Source organism: Cherax quadricarinatus, chromosome 44 (assembly GCF_038502225.1).
Source record: "Cherax quadricarinatus isolate ZL_2023a chromosome 44, ASM3850222v1, whole genome shotgun sequence".
NCBI lineage: Eukaryota > Metazoa > Arthropoda > Malacostraca > Decapoda > Parastacidae > Cherax > Cherax quadricarinatus.
Window position 1 is genome coordinate 27,883,085 of NC_091335.1, and position 20,261 is coordinate 27,903,345.

A 20,261-nucleotide genomic window follows, 5' to 3' on the forward strand; every position below is an offset into this window, starting at 1 on the left:
CTATCATCAGTGAGCTGAGACACTATGATGTCATCAGTGTGCCGAGACACTCTGATGTCACCAGTGTGCTGAGACACTATGATGTCACCAGTGTGCTGAGACCCTATGTCACCAGTGTGCCGAGACACTATGTCACCAGTGTGCCGAGACACTATGTCACCAGTGTGCCGAGACACTATGATGTCACCTGTGTGCCGAGAAACTATGCCATCAGTGAGCACAGCCACTATGATATCACCAGTGTGCTGGGACACTGTGATGTCACCAGTGTGCTGAGACACTAGGATATCACCTGTGTGCTGAGACACTAGGATGTCACCTGTGAGACACTAGGATGTCATCTGTGTGCTGAGACACTAGGATGTCACCTGTGTGCTGAGACACTAGGATGTCAGTGTGCTGAGACACTAGGATGTCAGTGTGCTGAGACACTATGTCACCTATGTGCTGAGACACTATGATGTCACCAGTGTGCTGAGACACTATGATGTCACCAGTGTGCTGAGACACTATGATGTCACCAGTGTGCTGAGACACTATGATGTCACCAGTGTGCTGAGACACTATGATGTCAGTGTGCTCAGACCCTGTGATGTCACCAGTGTGCTGAGACCTTATGATGTCGTCAGTGTGCTGAGACCTTATGTCATCAGTGTGCTGAGACCATATGATGTCACCAGTGTGCTGAGACACTATGATGTCACCAGTGTGCTGAGACACTATGATGTCACCAGTGTGCTGAGACACTATGATGTCACCAGTGTGCTGAGACACTATGATGTCACCAGTGTGCTGAGACACTATGATGTCACCAGTGTGCTGAGACACTATGATGTCACCAGTGTGCTGAGACACTATGATGTCACCAGTGTGCTGAGACACTATGTCACCAATGTGCTGAGACACTATGATGTCACCAGTGTGCTAGGACACTATGATGTCACTAGTGTGCTGAGACACTATGATGTCACCAGTGTGCTGAGACCCTATGATGTCATCAGCGTGCTGACTCACTCACCAGTGTGCTGAGACCCTATGATGTCAGTGTGTTCAGACCATATGATGTCATCAGTGTGCTGAGATCCTATGATGTCACCACTGTGCTGAGACCCTATGTTGTCATCAGTGTCTTGAGACTCTTTTATATCAGTGTGCTGAGACTTTTTGATGTCATCAGTGTGCTGCGACTTTTTGATGTCATCAGTGTGCTGCGACTTTTTGATGCCATCAGTGTGCTGAAACTTTGATATCATCAGAGTGGCGAGACCCTTTGATGTCAGAGTGATGAGACCCTTTGATGTCATCAAAGTGTGCCGAGACCCTGTGATGTCATTAGTGTGCTGAGAGCTTATGTCACCAGAGTGTGCTGAGACTATGATGTCATCAGTGTGCTGAGATCCTTTGATGTCATCAGATTGCGTGCCGAGACCGAATGTCGTCAGAGTGTGCTGAGACCTTTTTATGTCATCAGTGTGTCCTGATAGCTTATTCTATCATCAAAGTGTGTGCAGAGAGCTTCTGTCATCACAGTTTGTGCTGAGAGCTTATTCTGTTATCAAAGTGTGTGCTGAGAGCTTATTCTAGGTTCAATATGTGTGCTGGGGGCTTATTCTGGGTTCAAAGTGTGCGCTGAGAGCTTATTTGGGGTTCAAAGTGTGTGCTGAGGGCTTATCCTGGGTTCAAAGTGTGTGCTGAGAGCTTATTCTGGGTTCAAAGTGTGTGCTGAGAGCTTATTCGGAGTTCAAAGTGTGTGCTGAGAGCTTATCCTGGGTTCAAAGTGTGTGCTGAGAGCTTATCCTGGGTTCAAAGTGTGTGCTGAGAGATTATCCTGGGTTCAAAGTGTGTGCTGAGAGCTTATCCTTGGTTCAAAGTGTGTGCTGAGAGCTGAGAGCAAAAACAAAGACAGGAGGACTTGAATAATAGCTCTAAGCCTTTCGTGTTGCAATCAACACATCAGGAGCTTGCAAACTTGCAGAAATGGGTAACAAGTCTCAGCAGATGCGTTCCAAGGGACGCTTGCTAAGAGTGAAGGAGTAGAGGCGGGAAGCATACAGTGCCCAGACACACAAGTGCCAAGTGCCAGACAGTTTCAGTATTATAAGAATAGAGGATAGTCAACCCACAAGGTTACTGGAGTGGTTAACTAGCAAATTAACATTGGTGGTAAGATAAGGGTTATCAAAATTATCAGTAGGACTACAGGGCAATATGAAGGAGTTATTCTGAAGATGGATGTGTCTGGCAATTATTTAAGGGGAATTCCACACTTTTAAGGAGAACGGGAAAACGGGTAAGCTCACCTAAAGAGTAGACTGATGGTCGAGCCTCAATAGGGAACATCAACCTTAACCCCTAATTCCTAGGAGTGGAGCCTTGGCGATTAAGACGGTCCAGAGTAAATAACAAAAAGGCACAATACCGTGACTGGAACGATACACAAATAACCCGCACATAAAAGAGAGAAGCTTACGACGACGTTTCGGTCCGACTTGGACCATTGACAAAGTCACACTGTGAAAGTCACAGTGTGACTTTGTCAATGGTCCAAGTCGGACCGAAACGTCGTCGTAAGCTTCTCTCTTTTATGTGCGGGTTATTTGTGTGGAACGGTCCAGAGTATTCATATAAGAATCTGGTTTTACACTTTACATGATAGCCTCAAGTATAAACGAATCTATCTTGAACAAGCCACTACTGCCAGTATATAATGGCAGAATGTTTATCGTATATAATAATTACAGACTCGAGAATATTTCTTTCTAGCCATGAAAGTGCATGGAACAATGACTTTTCCTTCAGACCACTTAGCCGGATTATTATACTCATGTGTGACTGAATATCGTATTTGATTGTTGTGCAGTCCTTACAGAATACTGATATTGTGTAATTCTAACATTTAGAGATTTGGCAGTCTGTCCCATATACGATAAGCTGTAGCCTTGGCACCCAATCCTGTACACACCACCTACACATGAAAAGGAATTCTTTATCAAAACATTCTTAATAGTCCTTGAATTCTTAAAAACCACTTGTATATTGAGTGTCTTTAGGGAATTCGGTAGAACTGATAAATTCTCAATGAATGTCAGAACAAGCACATTCTTGTCATGAGGTGTTATTCTAGGTTCAGTCCTACAAGTTTTTGACTCACGAAATCGTAATGACACGATTGCAAACATAAGAACATAAGAAAGAAGGAACACTGCAACAGACCTACTGACCCATGCAGAACAGGTCCATGTCGCCCCCGCCCCGATTAGCCCAATGACTCACCCAGTCTGGTCACCTCAACTCAAGGAAGGAGCACTGCACCAGACCCAGCAGTACAAGCTAGTCAGGTCCAACTCACACCCACCCACACCCACTCATGTATTTATCTAACCTATTTTTAAAACTACACAACGTTTTAGCCTCAATAACTGTACTCGGGAGTTTGCTCCCCTCATCCACAACTCTATTACCAAACCAGTACTTTCCTATATCCTTCCTGAATCTGAATTTTTCCAACTTGAAACCATTGCTGCGAGTCCTGTCTTGGCTTGAAATTTTCAGCACGCTATTTACACCCCCTTTATTTATTCCTGTTTTCCATTTATACACCTCGATCATATCCCCCCTAATTCTACGCCTTTCTAGAGAGTGCAGATTCAGAGCCTTCAGTCTATCCTCATAGAGAAGATTTCTGATACATGGAATCATCTTTGTCATCCTCTTTTGTACGTTTTCCAGAGCATTTATAACCATTCTGTAATACGGTGACCAGAACTGAGCAGCATAGTCTAAATAAGGCCTAACCAAGGATATATAGAGTTGAAGAACAACCTGAGGACTTCTATTATTTATACTTCTAGATAAGAAGCCAAGAATTCTGTTAGCTTTATTGCGAACACTAATGCACTGTTGTCTTGGTTTTACATTACTGCTAACCAGAACTCCTAAATCCTGTAGTCCATATAAACTACATTATTTAGTTTATATGTGGCATGGTTATTTAACTGTCCAACATTTAGAACTTTGCATTTGTCAATATTAAACTGCATCTGCCACTTCTCCGACCATTGCATCAGTCTATTCAAATCATCCTGGAGTGCTCTAGTGTCCTCATTGGAATGAATTGGACGGCCTATTTTGGTGTCATCAGCAGTCTTTACAAACTCCTTAGGATGACATAGTTTTTTTTAGCAATATCGAAGATTTTCCTAATTTAGGGCTACACAATCTGTAAGCTCTCAAAAATAATAAGAAAATCACTTCTGTTTATTCTAGTTTCATGGTTGGAGTAGCAGTGGATATATGAACACACGTTCGTAGCCTTCCTATATACTGTAAGCTTAAACATTCTATAAACCCTGTGGATCAGAACATCTAAAAATGGAAGTTTTAAGGTTTACTTCTTCTGTGGTGAATTTAATAGAGGAGACAAGAGAGTTAAGTCTCGGTAAGGATATCATTCAACAGCTTAATCGTAAAAAATTCCGTATACAAATTGCTTAATAGTGGAAGCAATGGATTTCCCATAGCCATTCCCTGCCTTTGAGAGTAATATTTCCCTTCAAACTGACCTAAATCTCTTGTCCCATCTATTAAATTCACCGTAAAGAAAGAAGTGGACTTTAAACTTCCATTTTTAGATGTTGTGAGCCACAGGGTTGATAGATTCTTTAAGTTTGCAGTATATAGGAAGGCTACGAACGTGTGTTCATATATCCACTATATATCCCTTCCATGCTTATTGTCGGTGTCACTATTCCTTCTGCCATCAATATTTACTTAAACTAGGGTTTGCGTTTTACTTTATTAATGTGTTTCAATAATTGTTGTAATTCTCTCGAAGGTGGAGCGTGATAGCAGTGGGTTCTTCCGCTTAAAATGGAAGCCGCCACGTCATGGCTACCTGGATGCTGTTAAGCTTCAAAAGCAAGCTTTCGAAGAGTAAGTATTGTACATCTGTAGTAACATACTAAACGCCCACACACACATACACATACACACACACACACACACACACACACACACACACACACACACACACACAAGCAGAGGTATGATAAAGCTCACAGTTCAGGGAGAGTAACCCAGTAGCGACCAGTGAAGAGGCGGGGCCAGGAGCTATGATTCGACCCCTGCAACCACAACTAGGCGAGTACAACTAGGTGAGCACACACACACACACACAGGGGCATGACCTACGAGGAGAGGTTAAGGGAAATCGACCTGACGATACTGGAGGACAGGATAAACAGGGGGAACATAACATAAAATACCGAGAGGAATCGACAAGGTGGACAGAGATAGGATGTTCCACAGATGGGACATACTAATGAGGAGTCACAGTTGAAAGCTGAAGACTCAGAAGAGCCATAGGGATGTTAGGAAGTATTTCTTCAGTCACAGAGTTGTCAGGATGTGGAACAGTCTGCGGAGGGAGTTGGTGGAGGCAGGATCTATACATATCTTAAAGAAGAGGCATGATTAAGTTCATGGAGCAAGGAGGATTACGTAGCAGCCACCAGTGAAGAATCGGGGCCAGGAGCTACGAATCGACCCCTGCAACCAAAATTAGGTTAGTACACACAAATACACACACACATACACCTTACAAACATAAGCACAATTGTCCTGGAGAAAGGAAAAAGTGATTTCCTTCCTTTTAAGCTGGACCTGAAAACTTCCTCACTGATAGTTCTTCCTATACCTGCTCCTAACCTGTTTTCTTCACTAACTTCATCCACCTCACATTCACTAACCCCATCCACCTGTCATTGTGGTAGTATACAAGCCTCCAGATGTAACTTCCCAGCAATTCCAGGAGCAGCTTGAGAAAAGTGTCCACTGTTTGGAAAATCTCCCAACTCTTGCCTAGGAGATTTCAACCTGAGACACCTAAAATGGAGGAGTATAGCAAATAATGTTTTAGCAGAGATCATCCCAGGCGGCAGCTCAGATGAAAATTCACACACAAACATCTGTGCACCAAATTCACCTTAAACCAGCAAATAGTAGATCCTACAAGACTAGAAAATACGCTGGACCTCATCTTCACTAACAATGACGATCAGATACGTAATATAACTGTATCAAAGACAATTCACTCAGATCACAACATAAGAAAGATACAGACATGTATGCACAGGGCTCTGGACCAGCAAAATGTAAGCAGTCATGAAGGTCTCTTCACGAAATTCAATTTCAATAACAAAAACATACAATGGGATCAAGTAAACCATGTCCTAAATGAAACAAGCTGGGAAGATATCCTAAACAACACGGACCCGATCATCTGCCTTGACAAAAATGAATTCTGTGGTTCTTGAGATCTGCTCAAGACACATTCCATTAAGAAAAAGAAAGAGAGGATGTAAACTAGGAGAGAGACGTTCCTTATACAGACGAAGGTGCAGTCACAGAGCTGCTGAGTGGGGTCAGTATATCTGAAATACGAAAGGAGGCACTAGTCAATGAAACTGCAAATATCAAACTTAAGCTGAAGGAATCTTATAGGAGACGAGAATCACAGGAAGAACTAAAAGCCATAAAGGAAATTAAAAAAAAATACTTCTTCTCTTATGCCAAATCTATGGGAAAAACAACATCCAGTATTGGTCCCCTGCTTAGCAGGATGGGACATACACAGATGACAGCCAAGAAATGACTGAGATACTAAAGTCCCAATATGACTCAGTGTTCAGCGAGTCACTGCTCACTCTAAGGCTCGACAATCCAAATGAATTCTTTATGAACGAAACCCAAATTTGGTCATCCCAAAAATCTCGGATATTATTCTAAATCCACAAGACTTAGAAGAGGCAATTAATGACATGCCCATGCACTCTGCCCCAGGCCCAGACTCGTGGAATTCCGTGTTCATCAAGAACTGCAAGAAGTCCCTATCGCGTGCCTTCAGCATTTTATGGAGATGGACAATGGACACAGGGGTCATCCCAACACACTAAAAACAACAGACATAGCCCCACTCCACACAGGTTGCAGTAAAGCAATTGCAAAGATTACAGACCGATAGCACTAACATCTCATATCATAAAAATCTTTGAGAGGGTTCTAAGAAGCAAGATAGCCAACCACCTAGATACCCATCAGTTAAACAACCCAGGGCAACACGGGTTTAGAGCAGGTCGCTCCTGCCTGTCCCAGCTACTGGACTACTATGACAAAGTTCTGGATGCTGTAGAGGATAAACAAAATACAGATGTAGTATACACAGACTTTGCAAAAGCTTTCGACAAGTGTGACCAAGGTGTAATAGCACACAAAATACGGGATAAAGAAATAACGGGAAAAGTTGGTAGATGAATCTACAACTTCCTGACAAATAGAACACAAAGAGTAATAGTAAACAGTAAAGTCTGAGGCAGCTACGGTAAAAAGCTCAGTTCCACAAGGCACAGTACTCGCTCCCATTCTATTCCTCATCCTCATTTCTGACAGAGATGTAAGCCATAGCTCTGTGTCTTCATTTGCGGATGACACCTGGATCACCATGCCAGTGACCTCCATTGAAGACACTGCGAGACTCCAAGCGGACATATGGAAAACTTGAAGAAATTAAAAATGTGTCAGGGTATACCACAAATTCTAACCATACAATAGAGTGGAAAAGTAATGTGAAGGACCTGGGAGTGATAATGTCAGAGGATCTCGCCTTCAAAGGCCACAGCAATGTATCTACATCATCCACTAGGAAAATGATAGGATGGATAATGAGAACCTTCAAAACTAGGGACGCCAAGCCCATGATGATTCTCTTCAAATCGCTTGTGTTCTCTTGGCTGTAATACTGCTGTACACTAACGGCCCCCTTCAAGGCTGGCGACATTGCAGACCTGGAGAGTGTACAAAGAACTTTCACGGCACACATAAGTACGATAAGGCACCTAAACTACTGGGAATGGTTGAAGGTTCTTGATCTGTATTCTCTGGAACGCAGGCGAGAGAGATACATGATAATATACACTTGGAAGGTCCTGGAGGGATTGGTTCCAAATCTGCACACGAAAATCACTCCCTATGAAAGCAAAAGATTCGGCAGGAGATGCAACATTCCCCCGATGAAAAGCAGGGGCGCCACGAGTACACTGAAAGACAACATAATAAGTGTCAGGGGCACAAGACTGTTCAATTGCCTCTCAGCATACATAAGGGGGATTACCAATAGACCCCTGGCTGTCTTCAAGAAGACACTGGACAGGCACCTAAAGTCAGAACCTGACCAACCGGGCTGTGGTTCGTACGTCAGCTTGCGTGCAGCCAGCAGTAACAGCCTGGCTGATCAGACCCTGATCCACCATGAGGCCTGGACTCAGACCGGGCCGCGGGGGCCCAGTCTGAGGTGGATTTTTATAGGGAAAACTGGGAGTGTTTGCGTGGGTTTTTAGTGGAGTTATTTAATGCCATGAAAACCAGGGGTAGGTTGGGGGAACAGCAGAGAACGGGTGTAGTGGTCATGGTCCCTTAAAAAAAGTCCTGTGAATGTGTGCATGACTACCGTTCGATCACCTTAATGTGTGGTGATTACAAGATCTTTGCTAAAGTGTTGGGAAATAGGTTGAAAGGTGTTCTTGCCAGCGTTTTGGATGAGGGTCAATATGGAGTGCCTGGGCATTCGATGTGTGTGGGGCAGGGGATTATACGTAGGTTTATAGATGAAAGTGGGGGAAACATCAAGGGTGGGGTTTTAGCATTAGATTGACATGCAGCGTATGACTCTGTGGAGCGTGAGGCATTGTGGAAGTTTATGCAATGGCAGGGGTTTGGGAGGGAAATCGTCAGTTGGACTAAGGTGTTGTATGAGCAGGCAACGGTTAGGGTACAAGTGAATGGTAGATTAGGTCAGCCTGTTAGGATGGAAAGGGGCTTAAGGCAGGGATGCCCTGTGTCGCAGCTTCTCTTTGCATTGCTCCAAGACCCGTTCTATAGGGCTGTGCGTTGGGGCATACGGGAAGGGATGGTGAGGGATGGGGTGTCTGTGGAACCGGGGATCGTTGGATATGTTGACACCACAGTGCTATTTAGAAGGTCTGAAGATTTACCTAGAGTTAGTGAGTTGGCGGAGAGTTTTGGCATGGCAACAGAGATGTCGCATAATAGAGATAAGTCGATGTTATTGAGGGTGGGGGATGGTGTGGGTGAGGTATACGAACAGGGTGAAGGTTGGTCCCTGGTAAGTAGACTTAAGGTATGAGGGGTTGTTCACATGGAAAATATCCTGGAGGCACGGAAGGTGAATTTGAAAGAAGCTGTGGATAGGGTTTTGGGTAGATTAGCGGGTTTGCGTACAGGAGGTTTGACGCTGCACCAGCATGCTATTGTGGTGAATGTGAAACTGTATAGTAAGCTGTGGCATGTGGCAGGTATATATCCCTTGGAAACATGTGATGAGAAGCGTCTGTTGAAGCGCGTGTATCAATATATTTGGGGTTCGGGTTGTGATTGGTTGTCGAGAGATGTTGTGTGTCTACCGGTACGCCAGGGAGGGCTGGGGTTAATGGCGCTGCATCAAAGGTTGTTGGGCATGTACGTTAAACATAGTTATTTGAGGGAGGGCAGAATCACAGGTACAGGTTTGGCATGGGTGAGAAGGGACTTGGTACGTTGGGCGAGGGGTAGGGATGTTCAGGTGTGTGAGGGAATGTTGAGGTTGTTGTGTTATGCAAGGGAACCCTGCGGGGTTAAGATAGGTACACTGGCTCGGGTGGGTGGTGGGGAGGTAGTTGCTAGGGTTGTGGGTTTGTATCCGATGTATGCTACTCCGTTATGGAAAACTGGAGGAGATAATAACTAGAACAGAGTATACTACTGACTCCGGCCATACAATAGAGCGGAAAAATAATGTAAGGGACCTGGGAGTAGTAATGTCTGAGGATCTCACTTTCAAGGATCACAACAGTGCCACGATCGCACGTGCAAAGAAAATGATAGGATGGATAATGAGAACTTTCAAAACGAGAGATGCCAAGCCCATGATGATCCTTTTCAAATCACTTGTTCTCTCTAGGCTGGAATACTGCTGTACATTAACATCTCCATACAAAGCAGGTGAAATCGCAGATCTAGAGAGTGTACAGAGATCCTTTACTGCACGTATAAGTTCTGTCAAGCACCTTAACTACTGGGAACGCTTGAAAGCACTTGACTTGTACTCGTTGGAACGCAGGAGGGAGAGATATATCATAATCTACACTTGGAAAATCTTGGAAGGAATGGTCCCAAATCTGCACACAGAAATCACTCCCTATGAAAGTAAAAGACTGGGCAGGCGATGCAAAATGCCGCCAATAAAAAGTAGGGGCGCCATTGGTACACTAAGAGAAAACACCATAAGTGTCCGGGGCCCAAAACTGTTCAACAGCCTCCCATCAAGCATTAGGGGAATTGCCAATAAACCCCTGGCTGCCTTCAAGAGAGAGCTGGACAGATACCTAAAGTCAGTGCCGGATCAGCCAGGCTGTGGCTCGTACGTCGGACTGCGTGCGGCCAGCAGTAACAGCCTAGTTGATCAGGCCCTGATCCATCGGGAGGCCTGGTCGTGGACCGGGCCGCGGGGGCGTTGATCCCCGGAATAACCTCCAGGTAACCTCCAGGTAAGGGTTGCGATTGAAGGCTGTGGTGCGGGAGGTAATGTTTAAATTTCTCCATAATATATTGCCGTCGGGGGAGGTATTAGGTAATAGGCGTGTGCAGGAGGGGCGGGAATGTTGTGAGTGTGGGGGTATTGACACTGTTTTCCATGCAGTATATTTTTGTGAAAGGTTGGAACCAGTGAGAGAGTGGTTTAGCAGAGTTTTACGTATGGTGGGTGGGGGTGGTATTTGTATTCTACGGGCATTAAGCTTGGATGTGGGGGTGCCTGTACAAAATGCGATGGGTTATCTGGTAGCCGACTTCGTGTATACTTCGTGGGTTTTACGGAGAGCGCCGGTGGGGGAGCGAATTAGAGCCCTGGCAGCGATATTTTATGGGACACAAAGGAGGAATAAGGATATCACTGGAAATAGATGGCATTTCAAATTTTCAGATGGATATCGTAGCTTTCGAGTGGAGGACTTATGGGCATTACAAATTCAGGGGATGTGACGAGGCTGGCTTCTTGAGGAAGGCGCGGGCGTGACTGGTGCATTTGGAGGACAAGAGGTGTAATGCGAGTTGTGTGGGTCAAGTGAGTGGCGTGGTGTCAGGGAATTTTTAATGATATGTATTATGCGAAGTGAGGGGTTGAGAACCTGGTGGTGGGGAAGTTTATGATTCTTCTTATTTTAATTTGGGGATATGAGAAACACGGGGGTTGTGAGGTAGTCAGATTCCCTTCAGGAAACTGGTATGAGTAAGATGGAGCTTTAATTTAGCAAGGTATGAAGTCTGGTACTTTATGTGACTGTGAGCGTCTTGTGTGCACGATGACTGTGAAAGTTCTTATTATGCTAATGTATCATTTTTAACAAATGTACTTCCTGTGTCTTGCAGGGTGTGGCTATGTGTGTTGCAGGGGTGTGGCTATGTGTCTTGCAGGGGTGTGGCTATGTGTCTTGCAGGGGTGTGGCTATGTGTCTTGCAGGGGTGTGGCTGTGTGTGTTGCAGGAGTTGGCTGTGTGTCTTGCAGGGGTGTGGCTGTGTGTGTTGCAGGGGTGTGGCTGTGTGTCTTGCAGGGGTGTGGCTGTGTGTGTTGCAGGAGTGTGGCTGTGTGTCTTGCAGGGGTGTGGCTATGTGTCTTGCAGGGGTGTGGCTATGTGTCTTGCAGGGGTGTGGCTGTGTGTGTTGCAGGGGTGTGGCTGTGTGTCTTGCAGGGGTGTGGCTGTGTGTCTTGCAGGGGTGTGGCTGTGTGTCTTACAGGGGTGTGGCTGTGTGTGTTGCAGGAGTATGGCTGTGTGTCTTGCAGGGGTGTGGCTATGTGTGTTGCAGGAGTGTGGCTATGTGTCTTGCAGGGGTGTGGCTATGTGTCTTGCAGGGGTGTGGCTGTGTGTCTTGCAGGGTGTGGCTGTGTGTCTTGCAGGGGTGTGGCTGTGTGTGTTGCAGGGGTGTGGCTGTGTGTCTTGCAGGGGTGTGGCTGTGTGTGTTGCAGGAGTGTGGCTGTGTGTCTTGCAGGGGTGTGGCTGTGTGTGTTGCAGGGTGTGGCTGTGTGTCTTGCAGGGTGTGGCTGTGTGTGTTGCAGGAGTGTGGCTGTGTGTCTTGCAGGGTGTGGCTATGTGTCTTGCAGGGTGTGGCTGTGTGTCTTGCAGGGTGTGGCTGTGTGTCTTGCAGGGTGTGGCTATGTGTCTTGCAGGGTGTGGCTGTGTGTCTTGCAGGGTGTGGCTGTGTGTCTTGCAGGGTGTGGCTGTGTCTGCAGGGTGTGGCTGTGTGTCTTGCAGGGTGTGGCTGTGTGTCTTGCAGGGTGTGGCTGTGTCTTGCAGGGTGTGGCTGTGTCTTGCAGGGTGTGGCTGTGTCTTGCAGGGTGTGGCTGTGTCTTGCAGGGTGTGGCTGTGTCTTGCAGGGTGTGGCTGTGTCTTGCAGGGTGTGGCTGTGTCTTGCAGGGTGTGGCTGTGTCTTGCAGGGTGTGGCTGTGTCTTGCAGGGTGTGGCTGTGTCTTGCAGGGTGTGGCTATGTGTCTTGCAGGGTGTGGCTATGTGTCTTGCAGGGTGTGGCTATGTGTCTTGCAGGGTGTGGCTATGTGTCTTGCAGGGTGTGGCTGTGGTTTGCAGGGTGTGGCTGTGTCTTGCAGGGTGTGGCTGTGTCTTGCAGGGTGTGGCTGTGTCTTGCAGGGTGTGGCTGTGTCTTGCAGGGTGTGGCTGTGTCTTGCAGGGTGTGGCTGTGTGTCTTGCAGGGTGTGGCTGTGTGTCTTGCAGGGTGTGGCTGTGTGTCTTGCAGGGTGTGGCTGTGTCTTGCAGGGTGTGGCTGTGTGTCTTGCAGGGTGTGGCTGTGTGTCTTGCAGGGTGTGGCTGTGTCTTGCAGGGTGTGGCTGTGTCTTGCAGGGTGTGGCTGTGTCTTGCAGGGTGTGGCTGTGTCTTGCAGGGTGTGGCTGTGTCTTGCAGGGTGTGGCTGTGTCTTGCAGGGTGTGGCTGTGTCTTGCAGGGTGTGGCTGTGTCTTGCAGGGTGTGGCTGTGTCTTGCAGGGTGTGGCAGTGTCTTGCAGGGTGTGGCTATGTGTCTTGCAGGGTGTGGCTGTGTCTTGCAGGGTGTGGCTGTGTCTTGCAGGGTGTGGCTATGTATGAAGCATGTTTAAGAAAGCTTCTGTATTAAGATACGTTGATTTTTGTTTTTTTTTGGATTTTATTGGATTTTAATTTTTATATATATTATTATTAATACTTAGTGCTTCTATGAAGTGATGGAATGTTTACGTAGACTATTTTATTATGCTGTATTGTTATGTAGGTGTTTAATTACGTGTTTGGAGAGGTATGTTGTGCCTGTGTATACCGCTGTATTCATTGTGATTTTTGTACGTATGTAATACATGTGTTTATGCATTTGTATTTCCTGGGTTATGCAGGAATGTTATGTATGAAGCGTGTTTCAGAATGTTTATATTTTCAACCATGTTAATTAATGTTATTTTATAGTTTTGGTTATGATGGTGACGGCAGATACAGCTGTTGGGAATAGGGGGGGGAGGGGGGGTTGTAGTGTGTGTTGTATTCTTATAGTAACTATTTGCACAGGGATGTTGCATACGGGTTGTTATAATGTTTCATTTCTAGTTTTCCATGAGCATCTGTTTTATGTCTGCATGTTAAACTATATGCTTCCTTGTGTTGCGATTTACGTTATATGTTTTGTTTTCATTTATATATTGTTATTATGGGTTTGTACCAGTGTAATGTAACATTTATATATTGTTATGGGTTTGTACCACTGTAATGTAACATTTATATATTGTTATGGGTTTGTACCACTGTAATGTAACATTTATATATTGTTATTATGGGTTTGTACCACTGTAATGTAACATTTATATATTGTTATGGGTTTGTACCACTGTAATGTAACATTTATATATTGTTATTATGGGTTTGTACCACTGTAATGTAACATTTATATATTGTTATGGGTTTGTACCACTGTAATGTAACATTTATATATTGTTATTATGGGTTTGTACCACTGTAATGTAACATTTATATATTGTTATGGGTTTGTACCACTGTAATGTAACATTTATATATTGTTATTATGGGTTTGTACCACTGTAATGTAACATTTATATATTGTTATGGGTTTGTACCACTGTAATGTAACATTTATATATTGTTATTATGGGTTTGTACCACTGTAATGTAACATTTATATATTGTTATGGGTTTGTACCACTGTAATGTAACATTTATATATTGTTATTATGGGTTTGAACCACTGTAATGTAACATTTATATATTGTTATTATGGGTTTGTACCACTGTAATGTAACATTTATATATTGTTATTATGGGTTTGAACCACTGTAATGTAACATTTATATATTGTTATTATGGGTTTGTACCACTGTAATGTAACATTTATATATTGTTATTATGGGTTTGTACCACTGTAATGTAACATTTATATATTGTTGTTATGGGTTTGTACCACTGTAATGTAACATTTATATATTGTTATTATGGGTTTGTACCACTGTAATGTAACATTTATATATTGTTATGGGTTTGTACCACTGTAATGTAACATTTATATATTGTTATTATGGGTTTGTACCACTGTAATGTAACATTTATATATTGTTATGGGTTTGTACCACTGTAATGTAACATTTATATATTGTTATTATGGGTTTGAACCACTGTAATGTAACATTTATATATTGTTATTATGGGTTTGTACCACTGTAATGTAACATTTATATATTGTTATTATGGGTTTGAACCACTGTAATGTAACATTTATATATTGTTATTATGGGTTTGTACCACTGTAATGTAACATTTATATATTGTTATTATGGGTTTGTACCACTGTAATGTAACATTTATATATTGTTATTATGGGTTTGTACCACTGTAATGTAACATTTATATATTGTTATTATGGGTTTGAACCACTGTAATGTAACATTTATATATTGTTATTATGGGTTTGTACCACTGTAATGTAACATTTATATATTGTTATTATGGGTTTGTACCACTGTAATGTAACATTTATATATTGTTATTATGGGTTTGTACCACTGTAATGTAACATTTATATATTGTTATTATGGGTTTGTACCACTGTAATGTAACATTTATATATTGTTATTATGGGTTTGTACCACTGTAATGTAACATTTATATATTGTTATTATGGGCTCGAACCACTGTAATGTAACATCGTGTATTGATGTTTTGTAATATTTTGTCATAATGTTTTAAGTATTATAAAATATGTTGGTAAACATATATGCTATAGGTCTAGCTATGTGATTATATAATATGTATTATGGTGGAGGAGATAGTGGTATATGATTTATTATAGCATGTCTTGTAGTGCATTTTTGTACTAGGATGACATATGTGGCCACAAAGCTCTTATCTGATTTTTATTTATGCATGATGAACATCCTAGGTGACTCCAAGTGTATATAGCGACTGTCCGAATGTTGAGCAATTTATATGGTGTACTGGGCTTATGATTTCTATTTTGGATACCTGTTTGTTAAGGGATGGTGGCTTTCTATATATTTAATTTTTATGTTGTAATATTACGTTTTAAATAATTATATATATATATATATATATATATATATATATATATATATATATATATATATATATATATATGCAAGGAATTCGCAAAAGCAGGCGAAATATACACAAACACTGATCTATATATATATATATATATATATATATATATATATATATATATATATATATATATATATATATATATATATATATATATATGATGTTCACAATAATATGTATGTATTTACCAAACTGTAGCAAGCCAGGATTCGACCCCATGACACATAGTCCCGCCTCAAGAGAATACAATGTACATGTCACCTTATCCGCTCAGCCATCGAGCCTACAAACTATGCGAGGTTACCAAACTAGGCTTGGTTCGTGTTGCGAGGACACCCATGGTAGTGATATGCTCACGGATTAATTTCAGCCTCCTCCTGTTTGAGTACCCGCCTCAACAAGCAGTTTACATAGCAGCGAAACCATGAAACGAGTGGTTCTGAATCTTTTACCAAATTACAGCAGGCGAGGATTCGACACCAGGACAAAACCACTTGTTTCGTGGTTTTACTGCTATACAGACTGCTTGTTGAGGTTATTCAAAGAGGAGGAGGCTGAAATTAGTTCTTGAGCATACCACTGCAACGAGTGCCCTTGCAACAAGAAAACAAGCCTAGTTTGCTAGGCTCATGTTGTTTGTAGGATTGATGTCTAAGTGGATAAGGTGACATGTACATTGTGTGGTGTCTTGAGGCCGAATAAGGAAAGCGAAAATTTAAGTATGTAATAATTTTGCAAAAATAATTCTGAACCTATCCAAAGAAATATATTTCATTGCATTGCATTTATCAAATTATTGTAAACTTGTATAAAATATATTCAACTGGATTATACTAGATTAAATTGCGCTTGTTATAAGAAGGATAGGTAAGTTTTCCAATATTCTTTTGCAACAAAATTAATTTTTGCATTAACATAAATGAAAAAAAAAATCTTTAAATATATAAGAGAAAATTTTAGAAAGGACTTTTTTAAACGAGTTCTTGCAAATTACCAGTTTCACCTATATATATATATATATATATATATATATGTCGTGCCGAATATGTAAAACTGGTCAATTAGCAAGAACTCATTTAAAATTAAGTCCTTTCTAAAATTTTCTCTTATACGTTTAAAGATATATTTTTTTTCATTAATGTTAATGTAAAAATTTATAATTTTGCTACAAAAGAATCTTAGAAAACTTACCTAACCTTATTATAACAAGAACAATTTATTTTAGCCTAACCCAACTAAATATATTTTAGATTTGTTTACAATAATTTAATACTAAACAAACACAGTGAAATATATTTTTTTCTTTAGGTTCAGAATGATTTTGGCGAAATTATTGCATACACAAATTTTCACTTGTCCTATATGGCAAGATGAGCGTTGCTATTTAAGCCAAGATCGCAAGTTCTGCCTATTGGGCACGACATTTTATATATATATATATATATATATATATATATATATATATATATATATATATATATATATATATATACACACACAAGGCATGTGTGTTGCATATTTTTGTATATTTCATGTTTCCAAATATTACGAAAAGAAATCTGGATCATAAATGTAATGGAAAATAATTAAATTCGTGTCAGTTCTGTTTCAGAATACGTAAATGACTTGTTCTGTCGTATGCAGCTTCCACTTCAACAATGTATCTTCCTTATGCCTTACTTGCAGATTGAGTAGATGTGTGGACATAGTGACGTCCAGGAAAATGGTTCAACAGGTGCAAAGTGTTAAGTATAAGGAAGGTCTTGCTGCTCTTGACTTGGAAATTACAACAAGAGATGGTCGCAGAATCAGTGTTGACTTGGCAGCACAAATTGCAGGTAGCGGAAGGTGTCATTTGTTTGTCAGGAGAAATTTGGATTTTTTTCTGGTGGATTAGCAGTGGTGGGCACAGCTAACCCATTGTTAACATTGTTAACTGCTAATCCGCAAACTAAAAAAAATAGGCCGCTAACGCTAATGCTAACCGCTAACTTTTTCACATAAATTTTTACTTCCACTTTTAAGACTTTTAGAACAGATCCGGAGAGCTTCCTAATGAGATATAGAATGTCAAGGTCATATGATAATCAAGTGGCGCTAGTGCGAAAATAGCTATTGTTTAATTTTGTGATGTAACGTGAGTGACCGGCGAGGACACTTGTCGTTGTACTGAAGTCCCATAGCACCCGAATACACTGAGTTACCTTATTTGACTGTTCTCTTCAGTACTTCCAGTTGCTCATTGTATTCGTTCGTATTATTCTGTTTCTGTTCATGTTTGCATTTAACTTAATTTAGATTTTGAACCCAGTTAACTACAAACAAGTAGTTGAAAATCGTGCTTAAACTTCAAACCTTTAAGGCCAACTTATCGTTGCACCAGCGATACAGACATACAGGTGCACACAACTTATCGCTGCACCAGCGATACAGACATACAGGTGCACACAACTTATCGTTGCACCAGCGATGCAGACATACAGGTGCACACAACTTATCGCTGCACCAGCGATCCAGTCATACAGGTGCACACAAATAGTTAAATGAACAAATGAAATCAAATATCAGTTTAAATCCAACATATACTTTATTTACTGTACAAAATGCATAGGATGGGTATCATGCCAAGATCAGATGATGGCTGGGCTGATTACTACTCTGGCTGGGCCTTCTTCATCCCTTTGATGTGATGCTGGTTGCCCTTCATGAGCATCAGCCTCTCAAGGCTGACAGGGTGGCTCTCTTGGCCCTCAAGATATCTTTGCCTATAGGTGGGGCCACGGGTTCTGCGACTCCTAGCCCTCAGCCTGAGTAGTCTCTGCTTTAACCACAACCGCTGCAGACTCCTCAACAACACCCTCAGACGGAACAGAAACGTCTCCTCTGTTCATAACGATAAGTGGCAACTCACCCCGGTGATCGCTGACACTGTAAGACTATAACAATGTTGTTCAGATGCTGCTGCTGCTGTGTTGACAAGTCACTTTTACACGCAGTTAATAGCGTGCCTGACTGTTAGAGAAACGCCAACAACAGACAGAAACAAACTGCGCCGACTACCAACAACGCATGAATTTTTGTTTAGTGGATTCAAAGCTAGCGGAACTTTACTTACTGGAAGCTAATTGGTCCGCTAACGGTTTCCGAAGTTAGCGAAAATGCTAATCCGCTAAGCAAAAAGTTAGTTCCACTAATTAGCGGTTAGCAGATTAGCGGAACTGTGTCCACCATTGTGGATCAGCATAAATTTAATGTTTTAATATTCCTTCCACTTCCCAGGGGGTGTATGTCTCCTACAAGTTCAATACTTTTACTGAAATATAATAAAATAAATGATTTCATTCTTTGATTTTTCAATAACACTTTTGCTTCAGTTTTCAGGGATAATATAATAAGTACTTTATAACTGTTACAATTCCAGTTCGCGAATGGAAGGGTGCCGACCTGGTAAGACTGAAGGACCTCCCACAGACACTGCAAATGTACATTGACAAGCTGCAAAGGAATGGTTCACCCATTTATTTCATCTCTCCATCAGTACCTGGAAGGCATGTAGACAAAACCCAACTCTGCAATATTTCCTTTTCCATGCTGGAGAAAGAGTTCCTGAGGTCACATGGTAAGTTATTGGTAACCATATCTGTAAATGAAATTAGAAAACAATGTATATATCCCTTTTTCCCTTGTAATATCTTTTTTTTTTTTCTACAAGTACATGTACAAGGTATATAGTCCTAGCTGATATCACTGACATACTACCATATAGAAAGCCGCTTGTTATGCAGAACATTTTTTTTTTTATTTTATTTAAAACTTCAGGTACATATTGAATATAGATACATATAGGTATATGTAAAAATACAGTTGAGAAACAAAGGTAACCGTGACTACACAATCCACTCATTGAAAAAGAAGCGCTAAGCCACAAGGACTATACAGAACATGTAAAACAGTGCCTCCATGTTCCTAAATATAGGTTACACAAAAGAAAATAAAGAAACATAAAAAGGCCACACATGCGGCAACACTACCCACATTCCCCCCCTCAACCACACACCAGACACACTAAACCATACCTGAACATTCTCCATACGTTACACATCTAGGACCCGACCCGAGTCCACTGAGTCATCATACACGAAAGGCTTCTCCAAAATTACAATCTAAACGTTGCGACCTAGTAAGGTGGTCATAAGAATCACAGCAGAAAATTATAATAACTCCTTACAGAAACACAGGTAATACAGAATTTCATATATAACGTCACAGCATAGTCCCCAATCTGAGAGACTCCAAAATACAATACATGATAAGCAGCGTCTTACATGCACAAATGAAACATATCGTACATAGAAGTTAGATAAAAAAAATAAACAATAAATTATGTCTTAATTGCACCAAGTTGTGTTCCAACAACTTCACCTAGCGCCATTCCAAAACCTCAACCTACATGCACACCAGATCCCTAGAACTTTACACCCATAGGTGTATCACCCCCACATGCAAATCTTCAACCCCTTCCCCTCAATCCACATGGCACGTACTCCCCGTA

General features: G+C 41.8%; 1 protein-coding gene across 1 annotated transcript in view; it reads left to right on the plus strand.

Moving 5' to 3' along the window:
• The window catches only part of LOC128697397 (uncharacterized), a 75,562-nt gene that overhangs the window by 38,810 nt on the left and 16,491 nt on the right, over window positions 1-20,261 (plus strand). Inside the window, exons 4-6 of the mRNA XM_053789018.2 lie at window positions 4,835-4,932; window positions 17,396-17,547; window positions 19,131-19,328. Of these exons, the coding sequence (XP_053644993.2) occupies window positions 4,835-4,932; window positions 17,396-17,547; window positions 19,131-19,328 (448 nt within the window). The remainder of the gene's footprint in view (window positions 1-4,834; window positions 4,933-17,395; window positions 17,548-19,130; window positions 19,329-20,261) is intronic.